Source organism: Erpetoichthys calabaricus, chromosome 15, assembly GCF_900747795.2.
Source record: "Erpetoichthys calabaricus chromosome 15, fErpCal1.3, whole genome shotgun sequence".
NCBI lineage: Eukaryota > Metazoa > Chordata > Cladistia > Polypteriformes > Polypteridae > Erpetoichthys > Erpetoichthys calabaricus.
The window spans coordinates 94,263,689-94,287,815 of record NC_041408.2 but is presented as its reverse complement, the minus strand read 5'-3'; the positions used below and the strand labels follow the sequence as shown (position 1 = coordinate 94,287,815).

Genomic DNA, 24,127 nt, shown 5'->3' with positions numbered 1-24,127 from the left:
TGAGGAAGAGCAGGGCCAACCTGGGCAGATCATTTAGGAATCAATATTTTTAATGTAATCATTTAGAAAGAAAGAAAGAAAGAGAGAGAATTTGGTATGGTAGATCAGATTAGATAGATAGATAGATAGATAGATAGATAGATAGATAGATAGATAGATAGATAGATAGATAGATAGATAGATAGATAGATAGATAGATAGATAGATAGATAGATAGATAGATAGATAGATAGATAGATAGATAAATGTAATCACAAAATGAAACATACAAACATCTGACTGCTCACCTAAATAAAACATGTTGGCAGTTTAAAGTATCCTGATGACAAGAGATCCCCATTGTGTTTGTCTGCAGTGCCGAGCCAGAAAAAGACCTCATGGAAATGACAGACGATGACGAATGTAAGTAACACAATAAAACACGATGAAGTTACATTTGCATTTGTTCACTTAGCACACTCTTTTATCCAAAGAGACTTACAGAAGGGGCCAACATATTTGAGCCTGGGGGACTGTTTGGGAACAACTGTGACAGGACAAGGGGACAAAATTGATTGCTAAAAGTGACAAGCTCAGAACAAAATGGCAGTGAGTTACAGTTACCTACAGCAGATTATTAAAATCTGACTGCTAATATCAGGTAGACAGAAATTCACCACACATGAGGTTCTTCAGAGGCTTCCTAAATACACTGAGGGAGTCAGAAGTCCAAACGGAGGTGGGCAGTTTGTTCCACCAACTAGGAGTTACACATGAAAAGAGTCAGGATGGAGATTTGATAACATGCAGAAGTGGCATCACCACTCATCAGTGGTCAACACAAACCAAGGGACCTCACAAGTGTCTCCATATATTTAGGTGATCAGCCTTTGACCACACTGTAGATGAGCATCAAGGATTTGAACTTAATGTGTGCTGCTACAGAGAGCCATGTTAGTGATCTGAAGAGAGGAGTGATGTGTGCCCACCTCGCTTGGTTGAGCATCTGATATGCCACTGCATTTTGACAAATGCCAGTACTCCTGCCACAGAGACTGGTAGCAGTCCAGACGTGAGAGGACCAAAGGCTGGACCAGGAGATGTGCTGCCTACTCTGTCAGTTATGGTCTGATCTCATGGCTATTGTACAGAGTGAATCTGCATGATTGAGAGACCATAGCAATGTGGTCCTTGAAGGACAGCTGCTCATCACTTAAGCAGATGTTACATTACATGACTTCTATTGAAGGGGATGTCAAATTTGATGACCATGGTGGCCAGTCTCCTTGTGATAGCATGTCAGGTTACATAATTAGAGATCGGTGGGGATGTCAGATTAAATGACTGCGTGATGATTTTCTGGTCCATTTTCTCATTTCCAAAGAATTGCTTACTCTCACTGTTTAAGGACAGTCAATAACGTGCCGCCTGGCAGTGTCCATGAGAAGGTGAATTAATTCACAAACTCTACCCTTTTTTCTTCTTCTATTTTCTATTCTGTCATTGTACACAAAATTTGCATCATCAGACAGACGAGCTGTTTGCAGTGTAGAGTCCATATAGGCAGAAAGCTGTCATGCAGAAAGAAGCTGTCCCTACGTCTTAAAGCAAAAAATAAAAAATTGTGCAAAGTGACATGGCTTTACTGAATGAGCAGCTAGTGGGGACACCAAGTGGAAGAGTAGGAATGGCATGGTATGAAAATAAAATCTATCTAATTCTACCTACTATAACAATTTTTCTTTCTTTCTTTCTTTCTTTCTTTCTTTCTTTCTTTCTTTCTTTCTTTCTTTCTTTCTTTCTCTTTCTTTCTATTCCTGCCTACTATACCAAATTCATTCTATCTATCTATCTATCTATCTATCTATCTATCTAATCTACCATACCAAATTCTTCTTTCTTTCTTTCTATTCCTGCCTACTATACCAAATTCATTCTATCTATCTAATCTGATCTAAAATACCGAATTCTTTCTTTCTTTCTCTTTCTTTCTTTCTTTCTATTCCTGCCTACTATACCAACTTGCCTATACTATAGCAGTTCTCCAGTTTTGCTCCCACGTCCCAGACATGTCCCAGTGTAGTGTTCAGCTCTTAAATGACCTGGGATGTGATGGACCAGCACCTTATCTGGACTGGCTTCTCTTGCACGATGCCCCTCTGTGGTCCTGGACTGGGCTAAACAGATTTCTTAATGACTGAATGACTTTAAATGTGTTTTGCTTTGTGTTGTTTCTGTTTTCTTGACTGTTGTGTTTCTTGGGCTTCATTGTGCAGGTTGGATGCATCAGCTTCAGGATTGCTCAGATCAAGTTGAATTTGACGAGGTGTACCTTGACCAGGTTAGTTCAACACCAAATTGCTTTCCTTGTCAATTCAATTCAGTTCATTGTTGTATAGCGCCCTTCAGTGAGTGGAGGCGCGTAGCGCTATAACAAGTTCTCAGATAAATTCAGTTACTGACTTTACAAATGAGCAGATAGAGGCAGTGATGTGCTGAAGCAGACAGGAAAGCGCAGTATTTTCAAAGAGATTAACAGAAGTGGAGCCCAGCAATATCTGTCCATTAATGAATTGCTGAGCTGTGGCCAGTTGATGATAAATGACTCCCAGCATGGGGAGATCTTGTCCAAACAGATTTCTTTGAACAGGCAACTGCAGTACTTGACAAAAAGAAAGCAAATGATGAGATTTATTTGGACTTTCAGAAAGCTTTTGCCTCAGTCGTCCCCCACTCAAGGTGAGCTTTGAAACTCGAAGCTGGAGGTCTCAGAGGTGACCAACAAAACTGGAGCTCAAGTTGGTCCACCGGCAGGAGGCAAAGGGGACAAGTGAGAGCAGAATGGAGTCAGTGGTGGAGACCCTCGGGGGGGGTCTGTCCTTGGGTCGTTACGGTTTCTGATTTAAATTAATGACATAAATGATGATAAAGTAAGCCAGTTTGTGGAGACCATTCAGTCCATCAGGCTCCTTTGTTTAGCTAATGTAGAAGGATATTCTTACAGGACTGATGAGTAAAACACATTCAGAAAGAATCAGGAGCACATCAAAAATGAGTGTTATATACCTACTGAGCACTAGCGCTGTAAGGGTTAAACTGGAAAAGGCTTATACCCCAATATATTTTTATGTATCTGAATAAGTTAGAGACTACCAATCTCTCTCTATATAAAATCCAACGTCTGTCTGTCTGTCTGTCTGTCTGTCTGTCTGTCCGCTTTTCACGAGAGGACAACTTCGCGGATTTAGCTCATTTTCTTTTCTATAATTTGCTTGAACATTCCAGTTTATTTTGCGACTTCTCTCATCGCGCTAAGAATCAGAGTTCACTTGTGACACCGATTTATTTGTGTGAATCTGAGAGAGAGGCTGCGGAAGGTATGGTAGGTCCGCTCCAATGTCAAACGCTGCCACTGTATCTGATCGTGTTCAACTATGACGGGAGAGCGCCACCCGCGTGGGGAGAAAAACACGCGGCCGTGATATCTGTGCCAATCGGCAGCTACCGTCTAAAACACACAGAGCTCTGATCTCTCACTCAAAAATGTCACACGTTACTCCTTAACAATCTCTAGATGATCACGTCTGCTGAACAAACAAACGGGCATCGCTAGCTAAGAGGAGGCAACACGTGGCGAGAGGGCGGGCGACTCGAACAGAGGCTGGCGCGTGAGTGAGGAGGCCCCGCCCAGCTCCCTACTCCTGAGACCCCACCGCCTCTGATTAGCGTGGAATAAATTGGTGGTACCAGCAAACTATGATGCTCATCACGATGAGAGAAGTCGCAAAATCAACCGGAATGTTCAAGCAAATTGTAGAAAAAAATGATGAAGTAGTCGGACAGATAGACAGACGTTGGATTTTATATTTATACTGTACTAGCAAAATACCCGCGCTTCGCAGCAGAGAAGTAGTGTGTTAAAGAGGTTATGAAAAAGTAAAGGAAACATTTTAAAAATAACGTAACATGATTGTCAATGTAATTGTGTTGTCATTGTTATGAGTGTTGCTGTCATATATATATACATATACACATATACACACACATATACACACATATACAGATATATATACATATACACATATATTTTTTATATATATATTTTATATATATATATATATACACATACATACATACATACATACATATACACACATAGATGCAATTACAATAACATAGAAATCAATATAAACAACATTAACATCATTATCATATGAGAATATGAAGTAATATATAAGAAGCACATTTCATATAAATATAAATAATTAAACAGTAAAATCTTCTTGTATAATTTGCTACCGTGGCTTTTCGTTGGTCTGTCCAGGATTTTAAATCACCTGTAGCATGCAAACTGTTTCACCTATTGACTTGAAATGTGGTACACATATAATACGTCACGTCTGCTATCCGCTTTATGGGTGATGATTGTATTACTCTTTTTATGTTTATTTTATTTTAGAATCAACTCCTATCTGCGCACACCAGGGCGGCCGTGGGCAGATGCGTATGGTGTATTCACTCCATGTTATCGTGCATTGCGCTGTCACTGGTATTTTGATAAAAGAATTTGAACAATATATAAGAAGCGTATAAATTATTAAACAGTAAAACATTAACATTTAAGAAGTAAAGTTACATTGAGTACTACTGCAGTGCCTTCGGGTATACCTCATTTTTTCTTTGCCCATTACATGCTTAAATGTATACATTTTTTGGTGTACCTACCCGAGAACACGCGACATATAACCGACCGTGGGGGAAGCATGGATTTTAAAGAAGCGTTGAGTTCATCTGCTGGTCTCCCTCGTGGAATAACTGGTAATGTTTGACTAAAATCTACAGCGAGTAAAACGACATTACCTCCTTTTTTTTTTTGTACGATCTCTGAGATGTTGCTTTTTTCGGTTCAAGGCTTCATAAGCTCTTTTATGTTCCATGGTGTACTTAATAAGTACTAATTATCCCAAACCATCATCTTTGAATGTTGCAAGACTTTCACCTTGTATGTAGATCGGGGTAATTACATTCATTGCATTCCTAGTCTGAATCACAATCTGATTGTATGGGTGGTTACCTGGCACTGTAGGGTTGCCACCCGTCCTTTAAAATACGGAATCGTGCCGCGTTTGACAATGAAATTGCGCGTCCCGTTTTGAATCAATACTGGACGGGATTTATCCCGTATTTTTGTAATCATTTTTTTTTTAAAGCAGCGTCTCATGCAAATCATCCCACACGCATTTTATGAAGATGCCTCCTTTCCTACTTTTGATTGGGTAATACTTGATGTCATCGTTAGTTTGATTGGTGTTTTTAACTGTCCAGTGAGGAGGGCGTGTCTTTTAAGTACAGTCTGCAAAGTGTTGGCACTGAGATGTGGCGTCAGCGCCATACTTGAAGCCCCTAACGTTGTGGTCAGCAAGTCGGCTAACATCCGCCATGTGCCGTCTTTCAGTTGCGAGAAGCAGATCATAGAATGGTTGAAACTGTTGCCCCTAACGTTGCGCCACGGCGTGTGGTTCGTTTATACCTCGTGTCTTCTCATTAAACTTTTATCTCGCGAATATGTTATTGCAATCCGCAGCGGGAGCGTTTCTATAAACTTTATTTAAACTTACGTTTTACACCGTGGTTTGTTTCCCTTATGAACATGCTTGTATGCTTAACTCGCTCCGTTCTCAAATGTTTAATTAATTTTTTGCTCTTCGCTGTTTGCGGCTGTTCCTCCATTTCCCCCTACTTCGTTCTTTTATCTCGCGAATATTTTATTGCAATCCTTAACGGGAGCGTTTCAATAAACTGATTGAAAATAGTTTTGCATTTACCTTTTTAGTAAAAGGCGAGCTTTTAAGCCTGAGAAATCACCCCATAAATGCACACGTTTAATTGCACATGTGTTAATATGTATGCTTACACAGTATTAAAAGACAGTCAAAAATTAACGTCATTTACCTTCGTTCCCGCGTGCAACTCGTGCTGTAAATCTCTTCCTTGTTTTTAGTTCACGTGATTACGTAGGAGGCATGATGACGCGATACGTGACTCCGCCTCCTCCATTACAGTGTATGGACAAAAAATATGTTCCAGTTATGACCATTACGCTTTGAATTTCGAAATGAAACCTGCCTAACTTTTGTAAGTAAGCTGTAAGGAATGAGCCTGCCAAATTTCAGCCTTCTACCTACACGGGAAGTTGGAGAATTAGTGATGAGTGAGTCAGTGAGTGAGTGAGTCAGTCAGTGAGGGCTTTGCCTTTTATTAGTATAGATACAGATATTCCAGTTACCCACGTGAAGCACTTTTCTGTGTTAAACTCCATTTTCCACGTGTTCTCCCAGTTCTGAAGCTTCTCCAGATCTTCTTGCTGCCTCCTCGCTGTCTGCTGTTCTGCCAATCTGAGTATCATCTGTAAATTTCACGTGTTTGCTAACTGAAATCAAAATCACTAATATCAATCAGGACAGACCCCCAACTAACCCCATCCTCCTCTTGTCTGTCTTCTTTGTCTCATGTCGGTTGACCAACTTGAGATCCTTCAGATTACACTCTGACCCCTGGTATGAAAAATGAATTGCCAACCTAGTAGAGGCATTACTGAAACCCACTGGAATGGACGTGACGTACGTTTTGTAATATTTCGAGAGAATAATCAATCAAACGTTTGCTAAGTTCCATTGAAGTTTACTGTCATCTGTCCTCAGTACAATGGACTGTTTGCTTACACGTGTCCCATAGACTGGCGCCAGTATGCTGATGCCAACGACAGACAATGACAATCCATCCCGGGTGTCCTGAGTGCCTTCAAGTTTTAAATGGCAACCATCCGATGTAACCTTAGTGAAACGTGGAAAGAAAAGAAAAAAAGTCGGTGGTCTAAAATTGAGCAGAATAAACTAAAAGAATAAAATGAAAGGGAAACGCGTCACAGGTGCTTAAATAAAATAATAGGGAAAAATAAAAAAGGGTAAAAGACCGAGTTAAAAAGAGTTAAAATAGGGTAAAATAAAATAAAAGGGAAACGCGTCACAGGTGCTTTTCTTCTTTTCCTGACCACTGATTTTGTTTTAGGATGAGACCCTCTTCTGGAAGGGCCTTATAAAGCAGTACCTGTTACCAGTGATGGAGGACGAGAAGACGAAGCAGGACATCATGAAGGACCTGAGATCCCTCAGAAATAAGGTACAATGGGCCGACCCCATGGTGTTTGTTTTTGAATGCTTGTCTTTCAGCAGATTTCTAATTTTTAGTCTGATTTATGGAAAGTAACTGCATAATAAAAGTGGAATTAGCAGGTATGGTAAAGAAATGAATGAATGCATGGAGATATAGTGTTGTGATCTGGTAAAACAAACATGGAAAACATTGTTAAAGGGTTTGCAAAAAGACCCACAAACTAGAGCAGGACCTTCACCGGCCTGTCTACAGATAGGCCTCACCTGAAGGAGCCTGACCCCAACACTTAACAGGCAGGGATCAGCCTGCAGAGGCCCAAAATGGGATTCAAAAATTTGCCTTAAATGTTTAAAATACGCAAAAATGTCCAACACGGGAGAGGATAACACAAACCTCTGGCTTATATTATATATATATATATATATATATATATATATTCATTGCATTCATAGTCTGAATCACAATCTGATTGTATGGGTGGTAGGTAACGCTTGTGGTTGGTCAGCAAGTTGGCTAAAATCCGCCACGGTGCCCTCTTTCAGTTGCGAGAAGCAGATCATAGAATGGTTTAAAATAGTTTTACTGTCAAATAATGCAAAGAGTACGCGACAGAATTAGGGTGAAACACGTGTCGCGTACTCTTTGTATTATTTGACAGTAAAACTATTTCAACCATATACAGTGGTGTGAAAAACTATTTGCCCCCTTCCTGATTTCTTATTCTTTTGCATGTTTGTCACACAAAATGTTTCTGATCATCAAACACATTTAACCATTAGTCAAATATAACACAAGTAAACACAAAATGCAGTTTTTAAATGATGGTGTTTATTATTTAGGGAGAAAAAAAATCCAAACCTACATGGCCCTGTGTGAAAAAGTAATTGCCCCCTTGTTAAAAAATAACCTAACTGTGGTGTATCACACCTGAGTTCAATTTCCGTAGCCACCCCCAGGCCTGATTACTGCCACACCTGTTTCAATCAAGAAATCACTTAAATAGGAGCTGCCTGACACAGAGAAGTAGACCAAAAGCACCTCAAAAGCTAGACATCATGCCAAGATCCAAAGAAATTCAGGAACAAATGAGAACAGAAGTAATTGAGATCTATCAGTCTGGTAAAGGTTATAAAGCCATTTCTAAAGCTTTGGGACTCCAGCGAACCACAGTGAGAGCCATTATCCACAAATGGCAAAAACATGGAACAGTGGTGAACCTTCCCAGGAGTGGCCGGCCGACCAAAATTACCCCAAGAGCGCAGAGACGACTCATCCGAGAGGTCACAAAAGACCCCAGGACAACGTCTAAAGAACTGCAGGCCTCACTTGCCTCAATTAAGGTCAGTGTTCACGACTCCACCATAAGAAAGAGACTGGGCAAAAAAGGCCTGCATGGCAGATTTCCAAGACGCAAACCACTGTTAAGCAAAAAGAACATTAGGGCTCGTCTCAATTTTGCTAAGAAACATCTCAATGATTGCCAAGACTTTTGGGAAAATACCTAGTGGACTGATGAGTCAAAAGTTGAACTTTTTGGAAGGCAAATGTCCCGTTACATCTGGCGTAAAAGGAACACAGCATTTCAGAAAAAGAACATCATACCAACAGTAAAATATGGTGGTGTTAGTGTGATGGTCTGGGGTTGTTTTGCTGCTTCAGGACCTGGAAGGCTTGCTGTGATAGATGGAACCATGAATTCTACTGTCTACCAAAAAATCCTGAAGGAGAATGTCCGGCCATCTGTTCGTCAACTCAAGGTGAAGCGATCTTGGGTGCTGCAACAGGACAATGACCCAAAACACACCAGCAAATCCACCTCTGAATGGCTGAAGAAAAACAAAATGAAGACTTTGGAGTGGCCTAGTCAAAGTCCTGACCTGAATCCAATTGAGATGCTATGGCATGACCTTAAAAAGGCGGTTCATGCTAGAAAACCCTCAAATAAAGCTGAATTACAACAATTTTGCAAAGATGAGTGGGCCAAAATTCCTCCAGAGCGCTGTCAAAGACTCATTGCAAGTTATCGCAAACGCTTGATTGCAGTTATTGCTGCTAAGGGTGGCCCAACCAGTTATTAGGTTCAGGGGGCAATTACTTTTTCACACAGGGCCATGTAGGTTTGGATTTTTTTTTCTCCCTAAATAATAAAAACCACCATTTACAAACTGCATTTTGTGTTTACTTGTGTTATATTTGACTAATGGTTAAATGTGTTTGATGATCAGAAACATTTTGTGTGACAAACATGCAAAAGAATAAGAAATCAGGAAGGGGGCAAATAGTTTTTCACACCACTGTATATATATATATTTTTTTATGAAATTCGTAGTCTGAATCACAATCTGATTGTATGGGTGGTTACCTACCAGGTAACGCTTGTGGTTTGGTCTGCAAGTTGGCAAACATCCGCCACGGTGCCCTCTTTATATTATATATATATATATATATTATATATATATAGCCAACCAAAGATTTTTAATTTACAAATAACTAAGAATAATCAAAAACTAAAAGAAAACGAAAGAAAAGGTAACAATTAGGGAAATGAATGAGTGTGCCTAAAACAGCAATCCAAACGTAACAAGTCCAGTTGGTCACCAAATCATCAGAATCCAAAGACAAGCAGAATCAGAAGAAATTGTTCCGTCAGAGAACTGGCAGATAAACGTTCTGAGCAAGGTAGGAAGTGAAATGAAACCCAAGGCCCAATACAAGAGACGATACTCGAGGTCGAGAGAACAAGAGGGCGAAATCCGAAGAATGACGCGAGAAAGGAGCACCACGATAAACTGTGGGCTCTTTAGAGTTTTGATATATGAAGACCAGATAAGGATTTGAACTCCTAGCCACCCTTTCGTCCTGTCATGTCAGTTATGCACAGGTCACGACCTCAGAAGCCACTCCCCTAACAATGCTTGAAGGGGACCTAACAATGGCAGCGTCTGAGGACCCACAAATCAAGACAGAAAGGAGACACCCTAGCAGTACAAATGAAGGTCTTGACAGCAGGACAGCCAACGAACCTCTGAGAGACTCACCCTCCAGCCTGAGATATAAAGGTGTGGGGGGCCGTCCTTGAGCAGTGATGTCACAATGGACCCGCCTCTTGGAGCTCCACCCACAGAAGACCAGGAACAGAGTGGGCTTTGCAGATGACTCACCTTTAAAAATGGATGACTGGTTGGCAAATGTGTGACTTGGTGGATTGATGGTAGGATTCATTAACTGAAAATGGATGGAGTGCCAGCTCTTCTGTAACGCCCTTTCCTTTCTTTCAGGCAAATCTTGTTTATTTCTTCATCAACTCTCTATGGATCGTGGCCATGTTCTTCCTACAGATAGTTGGAAATGCAGTTAGCATACAAATTCCAAAAGTTTACTTTAACGGAAGCCTGGCTGCAGACACCATCCCTGTGGACCCAGTTGGACTTGTCCTCCTTCTGTCTTTTACTGGACTCCTGGTTACCCAGTTTATTGCAATGGTCTACCACAGGTAACATCCGACACGGGGTCTGGAGAGTCCAGAGGCCTGATGGCACTTTACACTTTAATTATTCACCCCTTTGTGTTTCTCAAACTCCTGTCATGGTGAGCGTTACGACAAGATAATCATTCAGTTCCAGTCATTACACATGGCCGCCCTGTTTCTGCTCATTTGTCCTTCTGTGTCAGGATGTCAGGAGCTGCAGAGACCAGCAAGCAAAAGTCCTCCTGGAAATGGAAGATGTCTTCATACTGTGCGGAGATAAAAATGAGGGTCAGAAGTACAGACGTCACCTTCAGAGCTAAACGCAGGGAAATACGAAAGTGGATCACTGGGTGAACGGTGAGCTGAGGTGAAAACAGGAAAGGACGTTAGATATTCAGTAGGCCATTCAGCCCAATAAGTTCATCCTTCCTACTCACTGAAATCTTCTCAAATAAAATCAAATCCAATCTGGAAAGTTCCTAAAGTCCGACTTTCCACCACACCACTTGGTCGCTTATTCCATGGGTCTCTGGGTCTTTGTGTGAAGATAAACTTTCTAACATTGGTGTGAAATGTCATCAAACAAGGAGTTTCCAACTGTGTCCCCGCCTTCTAACTGAAGAACTTATTTTAAAGTCACAGCTGGGGTCCACTCTACTCATCCCTTTGATGATTTTACACACGTCAGTCACGTCTCCATTTACTTAAACTGAAAAGACTCGACTCCTTCAGCCTCGTCTCATAGCTCAGCCCTCTCAGCCGTGAATCAGCCTCGTCGCTCTCCTCTGGACCTTCTCTTGTGCTGCTATGTCCATTTTGTAGCCTGGAGACCCAAACTGCACCCAGGACTCCAGATGAGGTCTCACCAGTGTGTCATAAAGATTAGCAGAACCTCCAGTGACTTGTACTCCACATATCAAGGCGCTATATAACCTGACATTCTGTGAGCCTTCTTAATGGCTTCTCAACACTGTCAGCACATAGAAAGTGAAGAGTCCACTGTTACTCTCAGGTCTTTGTCAAAAGGCGTACTTTCAGATTCAGATCTCCCATAATGCACTCTGATCTAACATTCCTACACAATTAACATTCTTTATGTGTGCTGACATTAAATGTCATCATTCACAGATCTGCTCCAGCTGTGTGCTGTCCAAGGTCTTCTGTCACATCTTAGCTGATTTGCCATTCACTGCCCTGCCAACCAGTTTGGTATCCTCTGCCAACTTAAGCATCTTATTAATTCTGTGCTTGTCCGAACATTTATGTGTATTAATAAGAGCAGTGGGCACAGCAGTGACCCTCTCTGCAATTAGCTAACTAACCTTAAGCAACGGCTATCTATCCATCTATCTAATCCTGCCTACTATACCAAATTCTATCTGTCTATTATATAGTGCCTTGCACATCTATCTATGTGTCTGTTATATACTGTAATGTTTTAATATCCATCTCTCTTAGTATAGTGCCTTTCTTATCTACACTGTATCTTGGTAATGTAGCTCATGCCTTATGTCTCTCTATATCGTCATGTAGCCCCCTTACACGTTTGCCCCTTTCCTTTCACTCTTTTTTATCGACTTTATCTTTACATTCTTTTTTTATTTGCTCCACAGGCTGTACACATTTATTCACCTCATAGCATTTATCGGAACTGAATCATCTGGCCCTAAAGAAGAACACAAATTGTCGAAAATCAACTTTTATGACCCCGACAAGGTAAGCAAGCCCGTCTTTTGGTGGTCCGATGTTTGCGGTGGCCGATACGCCAGCGCTGCCTGTTGTGCTGTGACATCACGTGACACCCACAGCGTCACTCACAGAGCGCCCATCGAGAGACTGTGGGCTGGTCATGTGACTGGCATTGTGGGCGTCCCGGGACCCTCGTCACGCTTATTGCAGGCTGCCCTCAGGCTCCTCTGACAGTTCCGAATCTCCCGGTTGTTCCCGTGTGTCCTCCTCTCGCTGTCCTGCACTCGTTTTGTGTTGTGAAGCGCCTTGTAATGGCGGCCGCCGTTTGTAACACTTCATAAACGTAACGACTGAGTGACAGTTTGAGGATGAATATTTTTCCAAAATTAATTCTTCACGTCCTTCACTTTTGCTTTTTTAACAGCTTGATTTTTAGAGACCCCAATGCCAGGACCTCCCGTCTGTCGCTCCTCACACCTGCAGGTCTCTGATTCTCTGCTCACGCCTGACAGCAGCAACCCATGAAAACTCAAGAGATGACCTGAAAGTATTTAAAATGACTAAAAACTTGATGAGCGTTGTATTAATTTAACCCAAAAATGACCCCCCCAAAAATAAGGAGAAAAATTAATTGAAAGACGAGAGAATCCTGATGAAGAAATGCGTGCCAAAGTCACAAAGGGTGCACATCACGTGAAGGACATGTGGCCGGCCAGTCGTGGGGCCAGGGGGTCATCACTTGGTGGGACGCAGCAGGCAGCCAGAGAGCAAAAGACAATGAAGAAGAAGAAGGAGAAGAAGAATCAGCGCCTCCGTAAGTTTCTGGTGTGTGACGATTGAGTTTTTACTGTATATATGGAAGCACATTTGTAGATGTTTGTGTATGAACTACTGTATTTATTAAAGAGTCTCTGAAGTTGACCCCATGTCACCCTCTCCTGTGGGCTTTGGGCTCGACTGATGGATTATCATGGAGACAAATAAAACGTGAAAGCTGAAGGCAGCGCCACTCACCTGCCAGTCTGCTTCACCATTGAGCTGATGTGGAAAGTGCGACCTCCAGTGGCCGAGACTGAAGACTGCAACCTGCGTGTCATGGGGTCAGCTGCCACCAATGTGACCACAAGAGTCAGATATTTGGTAACAGTCATAAATGTGCCTATGCAGTGTCTTATGATGGTGTGCACTACAGAAAGGCTGTGGGCTTTAGGGGGCACTAGGGGGTTCTTGGTAAACCCAAGTGAAGACCAAAGTAACAAGTCAAGGACTCAAAACAGCAGGAGAAGATGTACAAAAACGAAAAAAGAGTAAATCATTAAAACTTGAGTCCTGACTAGCCGGTGTGGCGGCCGGTCTACTCCCCTACTCTTGTAAACGTTCTCCTTCTCATCTTCTTCTTAAATCACTCTTTTTTTTCTCACCTCTGGCCTTCCTTCTTCCTGCCAGTTGAACCCTTGTCGAACCACTGTGTGCCAACTCTGTCTATCTATCTGTCTATCATCTATCTATAGTGCCTTTCACTTCTATCTATTTATTATATACTGCCTTTCATTCTATATATCTATCTATTATCTAGTTCCTTTCACTCTATCCATCTATCTATTCATTATATACTGCTTTTCATTCTATCTATCTATCTATCTATTATATAGTGCCTTTCACTTCTATCTATTTATTATATAGTGCCTTTCATCTATATATCTATCTGTTATCTAGTTCCTTTCACTCTATCCATCTATCTATCCATTATATACTGCTTTTCATTCTATTATATAGTGCCTTTCACTTATATCTATTTATTATATAGTGCCTTTCACTCTATTATATACTGCTTTTCATTCTATCTATCTATTATCTTGTTCCTTTCACTCTATCCATCTATATCTATTATATACTGCTTTTCATTCTATCTATCTATCTATCTATTATATAGTGCCTTTCACTTCTATCTATTTATTATATAGTGCCTTTCATCTATATATCTATCTGTTATCTAGTTCCTTTCACTCTATCCATCTATCTATCTATTATATACTGCTTTTCATTCTATCTATCTATTATATAGTGCCTTTCCTATCCATCTATCTATTATATGGTACAGCTCTTTTCATGCTAAGCCTGTTTTCTAATTGGGTCACTGATTTATTCAAATTCTAGACTGGCACCAGACATGAAGGACAGGTGACACGGGGGGGCAGTCATCATCATGTGTGAGTCAGCCTTGTCCTCTGAGGGTGGCACTCAGAGGCTGCATGGCAATGGGCCCCAGTGGAGCAGGTGCTGCCCTTTGGTGTTGTCAAGTGTTTTATTCAATTTGATTTTCTAAAGAGCACCTTGACTTTGAAGAACTCCCTGGATGCTGTGCAGGAGCACATGGTGTGGAGTGCCATGTGAACATAAAACATGTGGGCGAGTCACAAGCAGAGAAGCATCATATATATATATACAGTCGTATATGCAAAACACCCAAAAATACACACAAACACACGTCGTAATTTGCAAAGCTTTCCCTTTGTAATGACGGGCTGTTGATTGGTGGGCACATTTTTTTTTCCCATCTAAAATTAAACCTTCAACACAATAAATTGTGCAGAAAGTGAAGGAATCCTCTCTCTCTCTCTCTGAAGTGTATATTATGGATGAGGTCCCCACGCAGGCTCCTCTGTTCAGATACAAACTCTAAAAGATGAAGAAAGCACATGAAGGGTGCACCTGCTCTCCCATCTGGTGGAGTACATTTTGGATGGTCGCCTGCTCGGATGTTCTGCCAGGAAATCCTGCCGACTACGCCAATAATAAAAGACAAAAAGTGTCGAAAGGTTTGGGGTTCGTGATGGTGAAGAGTGAGTTGTGACTGCAGCACATTACGAGTAGGCCTGAAGTCCGCCGATATCATTATCTCATTTGAAGGGTCAGGGCTGCAATGATTGGCACGTTTTATGACATTTTCTGCCTGTTTTTTAAACTCGTTTTCCTCGACTTTACTCTAAATTGCCATCAAGGAATTTGATTTTTGTACGCATTTGTCGCTGCTTTGATTCCTGATAAACTTTCAGGAAATTTTCCACAACGTCATGTTGGATTCTCACGGACATCCATCACCTTGGATTTTTCCCAGGATTCCCAAGAGTTTGTGCCACATGACATCATCAGTGTGGCCAGTTAAAGGGGTCTTTCCTCATCCAAGCTTGGATGAAATTAACGTTTTGTGTGCAAATTTCTACGTATTTCCCTTAATTTTTTTTGACTTGCGACTTTTAATTTTTGTTTAGTGTTTTCTGGTCTTTGTTTTCTATTTTCATCCTCGGTTATCGACCCTCGGGTTTATTTTTTGGCCTCACCGCCTGACCCCTTTAATTCAAATTTTCTTCGACTTCTGCCGAATCAGAACAAGAGCCAAAAAGATGAAACAGACCTGCAGAGTCACCTCGAATGTTGGGACAGCAGCTCATTGAATAACTGAAACGAACAAAAAAACTGAGTGACGTGGCACAAGCACAAAGACGGTATACAAACCCCCCCCCCACGGGTTAGGAGGTGCAGGACCTCCTCTGTCCAAGTCGACTCAACTCAGGCGCCACCCTCTGGGACCATCAGGCTTTACAGGGCGGAGTCAGCCCTGGGCGGGTCCTCGGAGCTGAGGCCAATAAAGTAGACTGTCAGAGTGAGCGCCCCCTCACATCCCGGAGTGGAGCTGCTTACCTTGGCAGAGCCAGAAAGGTGAGCCACAGGCGCACACGTGTGTCAGCACATAAAGACCACACACACACACACACAGTCTTCGGACCCCTCACTCTTTGCACATTTTGTTATGTCACAGTCTTGACCTCAAATCATTTCAACTGATTTTTCTTTTTGTCACTTCAGAATAACAAAACGAAAATCAAAAAAGTTAGATATCCCCCCAATATTAGGATTCCGACGCCTCAGTCAGTTCGGAGTCGTCTTGGCTTTGACACGTCCAGCTTCACACTCCTGAATTTGGGGTTTTCCTCTGCAGATCCTCGCCAGCACAGCTCAGGTTGGATGGAGGACATTGGTGGGCGGCTCTCTTCAGGGGTCTCCAGAGGTCTTTGATTTGGCTCAAATCCGCGCACTGGCCGGAGCTGCATCTAGGAAATGGCGCCCCCTTCTGGGAGTTTCTCATTTTTATGGGGGCTGAACTGGAAGGGGGCGGGGTCAGCTGCCCTCGCTGGGCGGTTTCTCAGCGCTGTGGTGAAAAAAGGAGATGACAGGGTTAGTGACAGCGCCCCCTTGTGTCCCAGAGTGGCATGCAGGCCTGACATTTATAAACTGAGGAAGTCAGGAGTGGCAGAGAAGCATGTGAGAGTGGTACAAGATATGAATGAGGGGAGTGTGACAGTGGTGACGGAGGTGGGATGACATCAGGGATCAGCTCTGAGCCCTTTCTTATCGGCAATGGTGACAGACGAGATTAGACAGGAGTCCCTGTGGACTGCAATGACATTGTGATCTGTAGTGATAGTAGGGAGCAGTTCGAGGAGACCCTGGGGAGGTGGAGATATGAGAGGAGAGGAATGAAGGTCAGTAGGACCACCAAGACAGAATAAATTTGTGTGAATGAGAGGGAGGTCAGTGGAGTGGTGAGGATGAGGGGAGAAGAGTTGGCGAAGGTGGATGAGTTTAAATTCTTGGGATCAACAGTACAGAGTAATGGGGAATCTGAGGTGAACAAGAGAGTGCAGGCAGGGTGGAGTGGGTGGAGAAGAGTGTCAGGAGTGATTTGTGACAGACGGGTATCAGCAAGAGTGACAGGGAAGGTCTACAGGATGGTAGTGAGACCAGCTGTGTTATATGGGCTGGAGACGGTGGCACAGGAGACAGAGCTGGAGGTGGCAGAGTTAAAGGTGCTAAGATTTGCATTGGGTGTGACGAGGATGGACAGGATTAGAAATGAGGACATTAGAGGGTCAGCTCAGAGTCAGAGAGGTGAGATGGCGTTGGTTTGGACATGTGCAGAGGAGAGATGAGGGGTATAATGAGAGAAGGGTGCTAAGGATAGAGCTGCCAGGGAAGAGGAGAAGAGGAAGGCCTAAGAGAAGGTTTACGGATGTGGTGAGAGAGGACAATGAAGGTGATGGGGGTGACAGAGCAAGATGACGAGGACAGGAAGAGATAGAAGAAGATGATCTGCTGTGGCGACCCCTAACAGGAGCAGCTGAAATAAAAAGAAGAAGAAGAAGTGCTGATTGATTGACACATTTTATAAATTCTTTAAGAATAAGCCGAAGCCAATGAGAGCTCAGGACATGACAGGAGGCCATCGCTGTGACATGCCATCCCTCATGGAGTTCCCGCCTGCAGATCCTGAGCCGGCGGTTCCAAAGCCAAGTGGACACCCGAAGGACAGTAGCGATGTGAGGTCACGGCCAGTGAGCGCGTGGCCACCCCAAGATACACAAAGCGAGTCAATCAGCTGGCAGGACGAGATTGGATGTCAGCCAGACGTGAAAGATGGCAGCACCAGCGAGCGACCGCTTCACGGAGGGGTGATGCCATCCCGCCGCCTCTCACACAGACGGAGCAAATTGAACCTGCCTGTCGTTGGCCTGCAGTCAGCGCGTCCGGTTATTTGAAGAATTAAACAAAAAAAGAAGTCCTGTCTGTTGTGATTCAGCTGGAATTCTGAGGGGCAGCATGTGGGTTCTGTGCAGACATCACCCCCTTGTATCTAGGTGGGCTTTAATCCGATCCTGAGGCTTTCCTCTCACATCCCTAAAAATGTGCACGCCCAGAAAATGGGATGTTCTAAATGAAGCTGTGCGTTGGTGGGCTTGTGGTGAATGGACATCCAGACCAGTGTTGGTCCCACCAACCCATGCACCTAATGCCCTTGTCATGGGCTCAATGTCCCTTAACTGGTTCAAGTGGGACTGTGACTGTTGCACTGTTTTTAGGGAGTCTCAGTTACGCCCCCTGCAGGCCACTATATAGAGACAGTGATATGGTAAAGCACCCCCCTGGTTCAAGAACGTTTATCTGTGGTGTTTTTGTTCTGGGCACACAGGGATGCGGGTGTCACAGACTACATAAAGTCATATTCTAAAATTCATCAGGACACAGAAGGCGCTATATAAACTGAAAGTGTTTCACTACATCAGGGCTAAATAGTTTCGTCTTCCACACTTGGTGTCATTTCGTGTTCTTTTCCCATTTGTTGCAATAAAAGGCGCTATATAAGACGTGCCAGTCCTGCACACGTTAACATCATGTAGGGTCTAGGCAAACATTTCTGTGCTCTGTGATAATGACAATAAAGAAAGGCGCTATATAAAACAAAATATTTGGTCGAGCAGCTCGGGACGTCTGGAGATCAAACAAACGATCGATGCTTATTAACAGCATCATCTCGGCGCTCAGACTTTTCTCCTCTAAATGACTGCCTTTGGATCCTGAGGAGTTGATTTATGAGACGACATTCGTGTTTTCTTACGAGCGCCGCATCGCAATCGATGAGCTGGTCAGATAATTGATGTCCGAAAAGTCCCGGCGAGAAATAAACGGCCGTTGTGCACCGCAATGACAGGTGAGCAGGAAACGCTGGGAAGGCGAGGTGATCTGAGATGAGCCCTTCGTCCTCCTCGCGTGGGGGTCCGGAGTGCAGCCCATGTTTAAAGGATGGCCTGTAAAGTTTATCTCATTGTATTTTAGAACAAAAACCAGACAAGTTTAGATAAGACAGCGAACAGGAGAAGGACTCGTGTCTGTCACCTCACACACGAGGCCGGGAGACAAGACGAGTCAAGTGCGACACAATGCTGATGTTTGGCCGGGGTCGTCAGGGTCGTCAGCTATTCCAACAAGTGACCTCTCCGGTCAGCAAACCAATTGTCCCCGTGTTTGAAGGGGACAATTTTAAAGCAAAAATTTAAAGCAAAAAGGCATAAAAATCGAACAGCTGCGTGGAACCCCAGAGCCCACCTACGGTCGGATCAATGACGTCATCCCTGCCCGTGCTTTCCCACGCGCACTCCGGACACGCGCCGAAGGCAGGACACCTCAACTGCATCGCGCTTTGGTCAAGTAGAGCTCTCCTGTGACGATTGTGAGGGTTAAGTGGATATGAAGCTGACGCTAAAATAGAATCCGCCCGCCATTAGTGTTGCTGGCCCTTTCTTCATTTTAGAATCACCGCCGTACCACCAGGCTATGATACAGTATTTTATTTTATATACTTTATGTATATTAGTGGTATTGTAGGGGGTGCAATCTCTAACGAACCTCGTCCTGGGGAGCATGCGCCCCCTGCTGGATACATGGTCATCGACACGGTACCACTCAGCGGGATAAAAAAGACATGGATTGATCGATCCATTAATTGATTGATTGGTTGATTACTGGTTATGCTGAGTGGTCTAAAGCGCCTTGTGATGGAGCTCACTGTCATAGGTGTTATAAAAAAGTAATCACCTGACCGATGGATTGATTGATTGATCATTTGTCACGTTGTATTTCTGTAAATAGCCTGCTGTGAAAGGTGCTATAAAAACCAATGGCGGAGCTGTTGACTGATTGATCCGTTTATCTCTTGGTGTCTCGTTTTTGTGTAAATGGCCTCCCATTGGTGCCCACTTTGATTGTCTTATGTAAAATAGAAGCTGGGTTGGTTGACCAATTAATCAGTTAGATGATTGCCTGTCCAATTGATTAAATGATTGATTGATTTTTTTTTTGTTATCTTTGTGTGGGACAGCTGGAAGGACAGGGGGATAGAGGGTGCACAGGGCATTGCCATCCCCAGCCCACTTGATGGCAGCTCTCCCTGAGATGGTGGCAGAGCATCATGGGAACTGGAGTTCTTTGACTCAGCACTACTGGGTTCCATGGGTGCCACCAGGGGGCCTCCTTTGTCGGACTTCCAACTCACCAGGGAGTGTGTTAGGACACTTGAAGTCTTTCCAGGTGTAACATCAGAGGAGCCAAAGTCGGGAAGAGGAGGAGGACAAAGCCTGGTAGAGAGACAGAGAGAGAGAGAGAGAAAAGAGAGAGAGAGAGAGAAAAGAGGAAGAAGAAGAAAAGAACAAATAGGTCCAGGGGGCTGTATATTGTTACTGGGACTGGGACTGTGGGCTGGGAAACTCTTACAAGGAAGAGTTTGCCACAAAAAATCCTCTTGTTCATTGGCAACTCGTGTCTAGAACCTGTGTGTGTGTCAGCTGTTTGGGGAGCTGCAGCGCTCCCTGGTGACCACATCTTACATTTTTGTAAATGGGCCTCTGTTAATGCTTACTGTGAAAGGCGCTATATAAAACACAGGATGGTTGGTAAAGTGACTGATCGTCCTCTTGTTGTTTTGTGTAGTTTTTGCAATTTACCTGTTGGTTCTCATGGTGTCAGGCACTATATAAAGTAGACACTGATTGGCCGACTGGCTGGCTGTATGAGAGTCAAACTGTTTGACTGATAGGTTGATCTCTTGTTACCTTGTGCTTTTATAAATGGACTTGTGTCGACATTCACTGTGAAAGGCGCTATATAAAAGGAAAGGTTAAGTGTGGATGGATGGTTTACTGGGTGTTTGACCACATCTTGCGCTGTGTAAGTTTTGTAAAGGACCGGCAGGTTCTCACCGTGTCAGGCGCTATATACAGTGGACGTTTAGAGTCTGATTGCTTGATTGGATAGTTGACCGCGTGATTGAACTGATTGATGGACTGCACTCTTGTTATTTTGTGCTTTTAGAAATGGACTTCAGTCAGAGTTCACCATGAAAGGAGCAACTTAGACCACATGTTGACTTGTGGATTGGCTGACCGGCTGGTTTACTGATTGCTTGTCCTTTTGTTGTGTGGTGTCATTTTCTTAAATGGCCTCAGTTCTCACTGTGACAGGCGCTATATACAGTGGATGTTGACTGTGTGACCACTTGATTGACTGTCCAACACATTGATTGATTGATCTCTTGTACCTTGGCCTGCTGCTGGTACTCACTGTGAAAGGGGCTACATGAGGCCAAGGTTGATGTTTTGATTGATTGATTGATTGATCTTTCATTTTGTTGTTTGCTTCTGTAAGTGACCCCACCAGTGCTCAGTGGGACAGATGCTCAAGTAAAGTCCTCTTACCTCCTATAAGTATGAAGTGATTCTGCCTTACACAGATGTAAATCATCTTTTTATAGCGCCTTTTCCAGCCATCACAAGCCGACTCACTCCAAGGAGGGCTGACAGAAGCTAAAAACATTTCTTTCACGTCTGACATTTTCATGCTGAAGTGGAGCACAAGGCGCTTTATTCGTCGCTTTATTCTCAGTGCTGTGAACTCGAGAGATCCTAAACACAAAGTCCTGAAAAATCCCCAAAAATACTCTTTAATGTCCACTAGAGGGGGAAAACCACCAAACCCCGGCTAGTAATACTGTAGGAGGGCAATGGTGAATTGTTATGAAGATTCAACAGTGAAGTAAAAGAAAGACCCCAATAAATGTAATGGAGGGGTCCCTAACACAATGAAGCAGAATTCAGCGCCTGTTGACAGTTTGTAAGTCATAAAGGCGCTATATTAAGCTGTGCCGAGCTCCTCGGTCCTTGACGTACCCTGATATGATTGCTCGACGCTGCTGGTTGTTGCCTTTCGTGTCTCGGCTCTGCGGCCCTCACATTAAACGTCTCCATGGTGGGAGATGGCAGCAGATTACGGCGCCCCCCCACTTTATGTGCTCAGGTTACGTGTTCTTTGCCGTCTCTGTGGCTCAGGTGACATCTAATCTTGTCGAGTCGTGTCTGAGTGAGGTCAGCTGACACCATTAGGGGCCGACATACTCATGTAACTTGAGACCAGTAGGGTTACAGAGGACATGTCTGAGCTGACGTCATAGCGGGGGGATTTCCTGGGGGGGGTGCAGGATAAACCATTAGCAGGATTAACAGGGTGGGCACTCGGTGGGACTGGGCATGGACATCACATGTCCTCCCTTGTAGGCTCTTCAGACCCCGTGATGGTTCTCTTCTTGCCTCCACACAGAATCTCACATTCATCTGTCCAAAGTGATTTTGGGTGGGAGAAAAAAAAAAACACGACGGCATTCAGACAGCTGAGAAACTGAGTAAGGAGAACAAGCCATTCATTGTACTGGATTTTCGACATGCGCTGCGTATGGAGATTTTACTAACTATGTGGCGCTGTGGTGAATTTGGATGCGAGGCTGGTTACCTCCGAGCCAGAATGCCACATGCAGGGCTGAATGTGATGCAACAAGTCATCAAATCTGAAGACTGACCTGAAGTGCCTCTGCTCATCATGAGAATATCATATACTCGCCATTCCTTTACTGCATTGGTTCACTCCTCTCTCCCAGGGTCATCTTAATGGCATTATAGGGCCCCGGGTAAAGCAGTGCACTGGGGCCCCTACCTACACAACCACCTAGCAAGTCACAATATACACAGATTAGCATGGGCCCCCTATGATCGTGGGACCCCTGGGGCAACTGCCCAGTGTGCCCATGCATTAAAACAGCCCTGATTTCTCTATTCACTCCTCTAAAAGCCAGCAATAACAGGCACAAGTCTTCGTTTCTTCCATCACCAGAGCCTTGCTTCCTCTGCTGTGACATTGTGAGGTATGTGGCACTGACCAAAAGACTGTCACTTTCTCTACTGACTAGGAGCCGCCACCAGTATGCATGTGCATTGCAGTCTGTGCGCATGCGGAGTATAAACACACCCTTCAGGCCGGGAACGCTTACACACACACACACACACACGTCATGGCTGCCACGAGTTCCCAGCGCTATGCTGACGCGTCCTCGGAGCACATCGTCAGAAATTAACGTGATGCGTGCGCGAGTTGCAGAACCAGCAAAAAGGCGGGTGGCACAGAGTGTGACGGCAGGCCGCATTGCAGCTCCAACATGATCAACGTGCTTCGATGCCATAAAGCAAATAAATGCTGACATGCAAAAGTATTCGGGATGCTTTTCTTCATCCATTTTTTGCATAGGCAATACGAGCGTCGCATATTCCCCATCATAATGACGCGATGCATGTAAAGGTCTCACAGATCGTATTCTGTGTCGCTGTTGCCTTCCCTTACGTGACAACACAGCGACACCGGACGTTGTTTTCTCGCCGTGATGATTGCTCGCACTGCCACCTGGTGGAATCCTGCAGATTTACATAAAGTAGCCATTCACTTAAAGTCAGCGCACCACTCGTGCAGCAGCAGCGTCCTCCAGCGCGCGCGCGTCGCGTGGCGTCACGTACATCCCAGGCTCACAGTTGCAGAATTTAGTGCGAATAAACATTCCCTCAGCTTCTTCTTTGCCTTTACATATCGATCTATTTCCATTTCTTTCTGCACAAACTTTCAGCTTTGCCCAGAGTGTGAGCGATTTCTCGCCAAGAACACTTTGTGCTTTAAATGAATGGATTATTTGGTGAAGGTAGCGACCCCTCACACAACTGTTCCTCCAAGGAGCGCCTGCTTTGGCTAGCGCATGCGCAATAGATGCGCACCAGCGCCCCACACCTGCGTTTGCAAAATTCAGGACTGATGGCGAAACCTACGTCACGCGCACCTAGCGGACACCTTGCGCTGAATATATAAACGGGCATTTAGAGGACTTCCGGCACGTCTAAAAGTCACCCTCGCTGCAGCTTGCAACTCTGCCCAGTTTTACCTACGATCCATTCCAGGGGACGCAGCGAGGACCTCCTCAACGTGTGTCCCGGTGTTCTGACAGGTTAGTGGGGAGGGGGGGCCTGATGTTGGGATTAGACAGATTTATCCGTATCAAAAGACTAACCTTAAGGATAGTGGCAGGGGCCCTGATGGTACGATTAACGTTCTGCGCAT

General features: G+C 43.9%; 1 protein-coding gene and 1 long non-coding RNA gene across 2 annotated transcripts in view; both read left to right on the top strand.

Annotated features, from left to right (window-relative positions):
• Positions 1-359: 359 nt before the first annotated feature.
• LOC127525961 (chitin synthase-like) lies at positions 360-13,231 on the top strand. Its single transcript, XM_051919420.1, has 6 exons — positions 360-402; positions 2,256-2,320; positions 7,048-7,158; positions 10,431-10,645; positions 12,235-12,337; positions 12,735-13,231. Exons 1-6 carry the CDS (start codon positions 378-380, stop codon positions 12,744-12,746), a joined length of 531 nt encoding a protein of 176 aa, XP_051775380.1. The 5' UTR covers positions 360-377; the 3' UTR covers positions 12,747-13,231.
• Positions 13,232-17,001: 3,770 nt separating this feature from the next.
• LOC127525969 (uncharacterized) overlaps positions 17,002-24,127 on the top strand; it is a 569,224-nt gene continuing 562,098 nt past the window's right edge. Inside the window, exon 1 of the long non-coding RNA XR_007933579.1 lies at positions 17,002-17,178. This is a non-coding gene — a long non-coding RNA (uncharacterized LOC127525969). The remainder of the gene's footprint in view (positions 17,179-24,127) is intronic.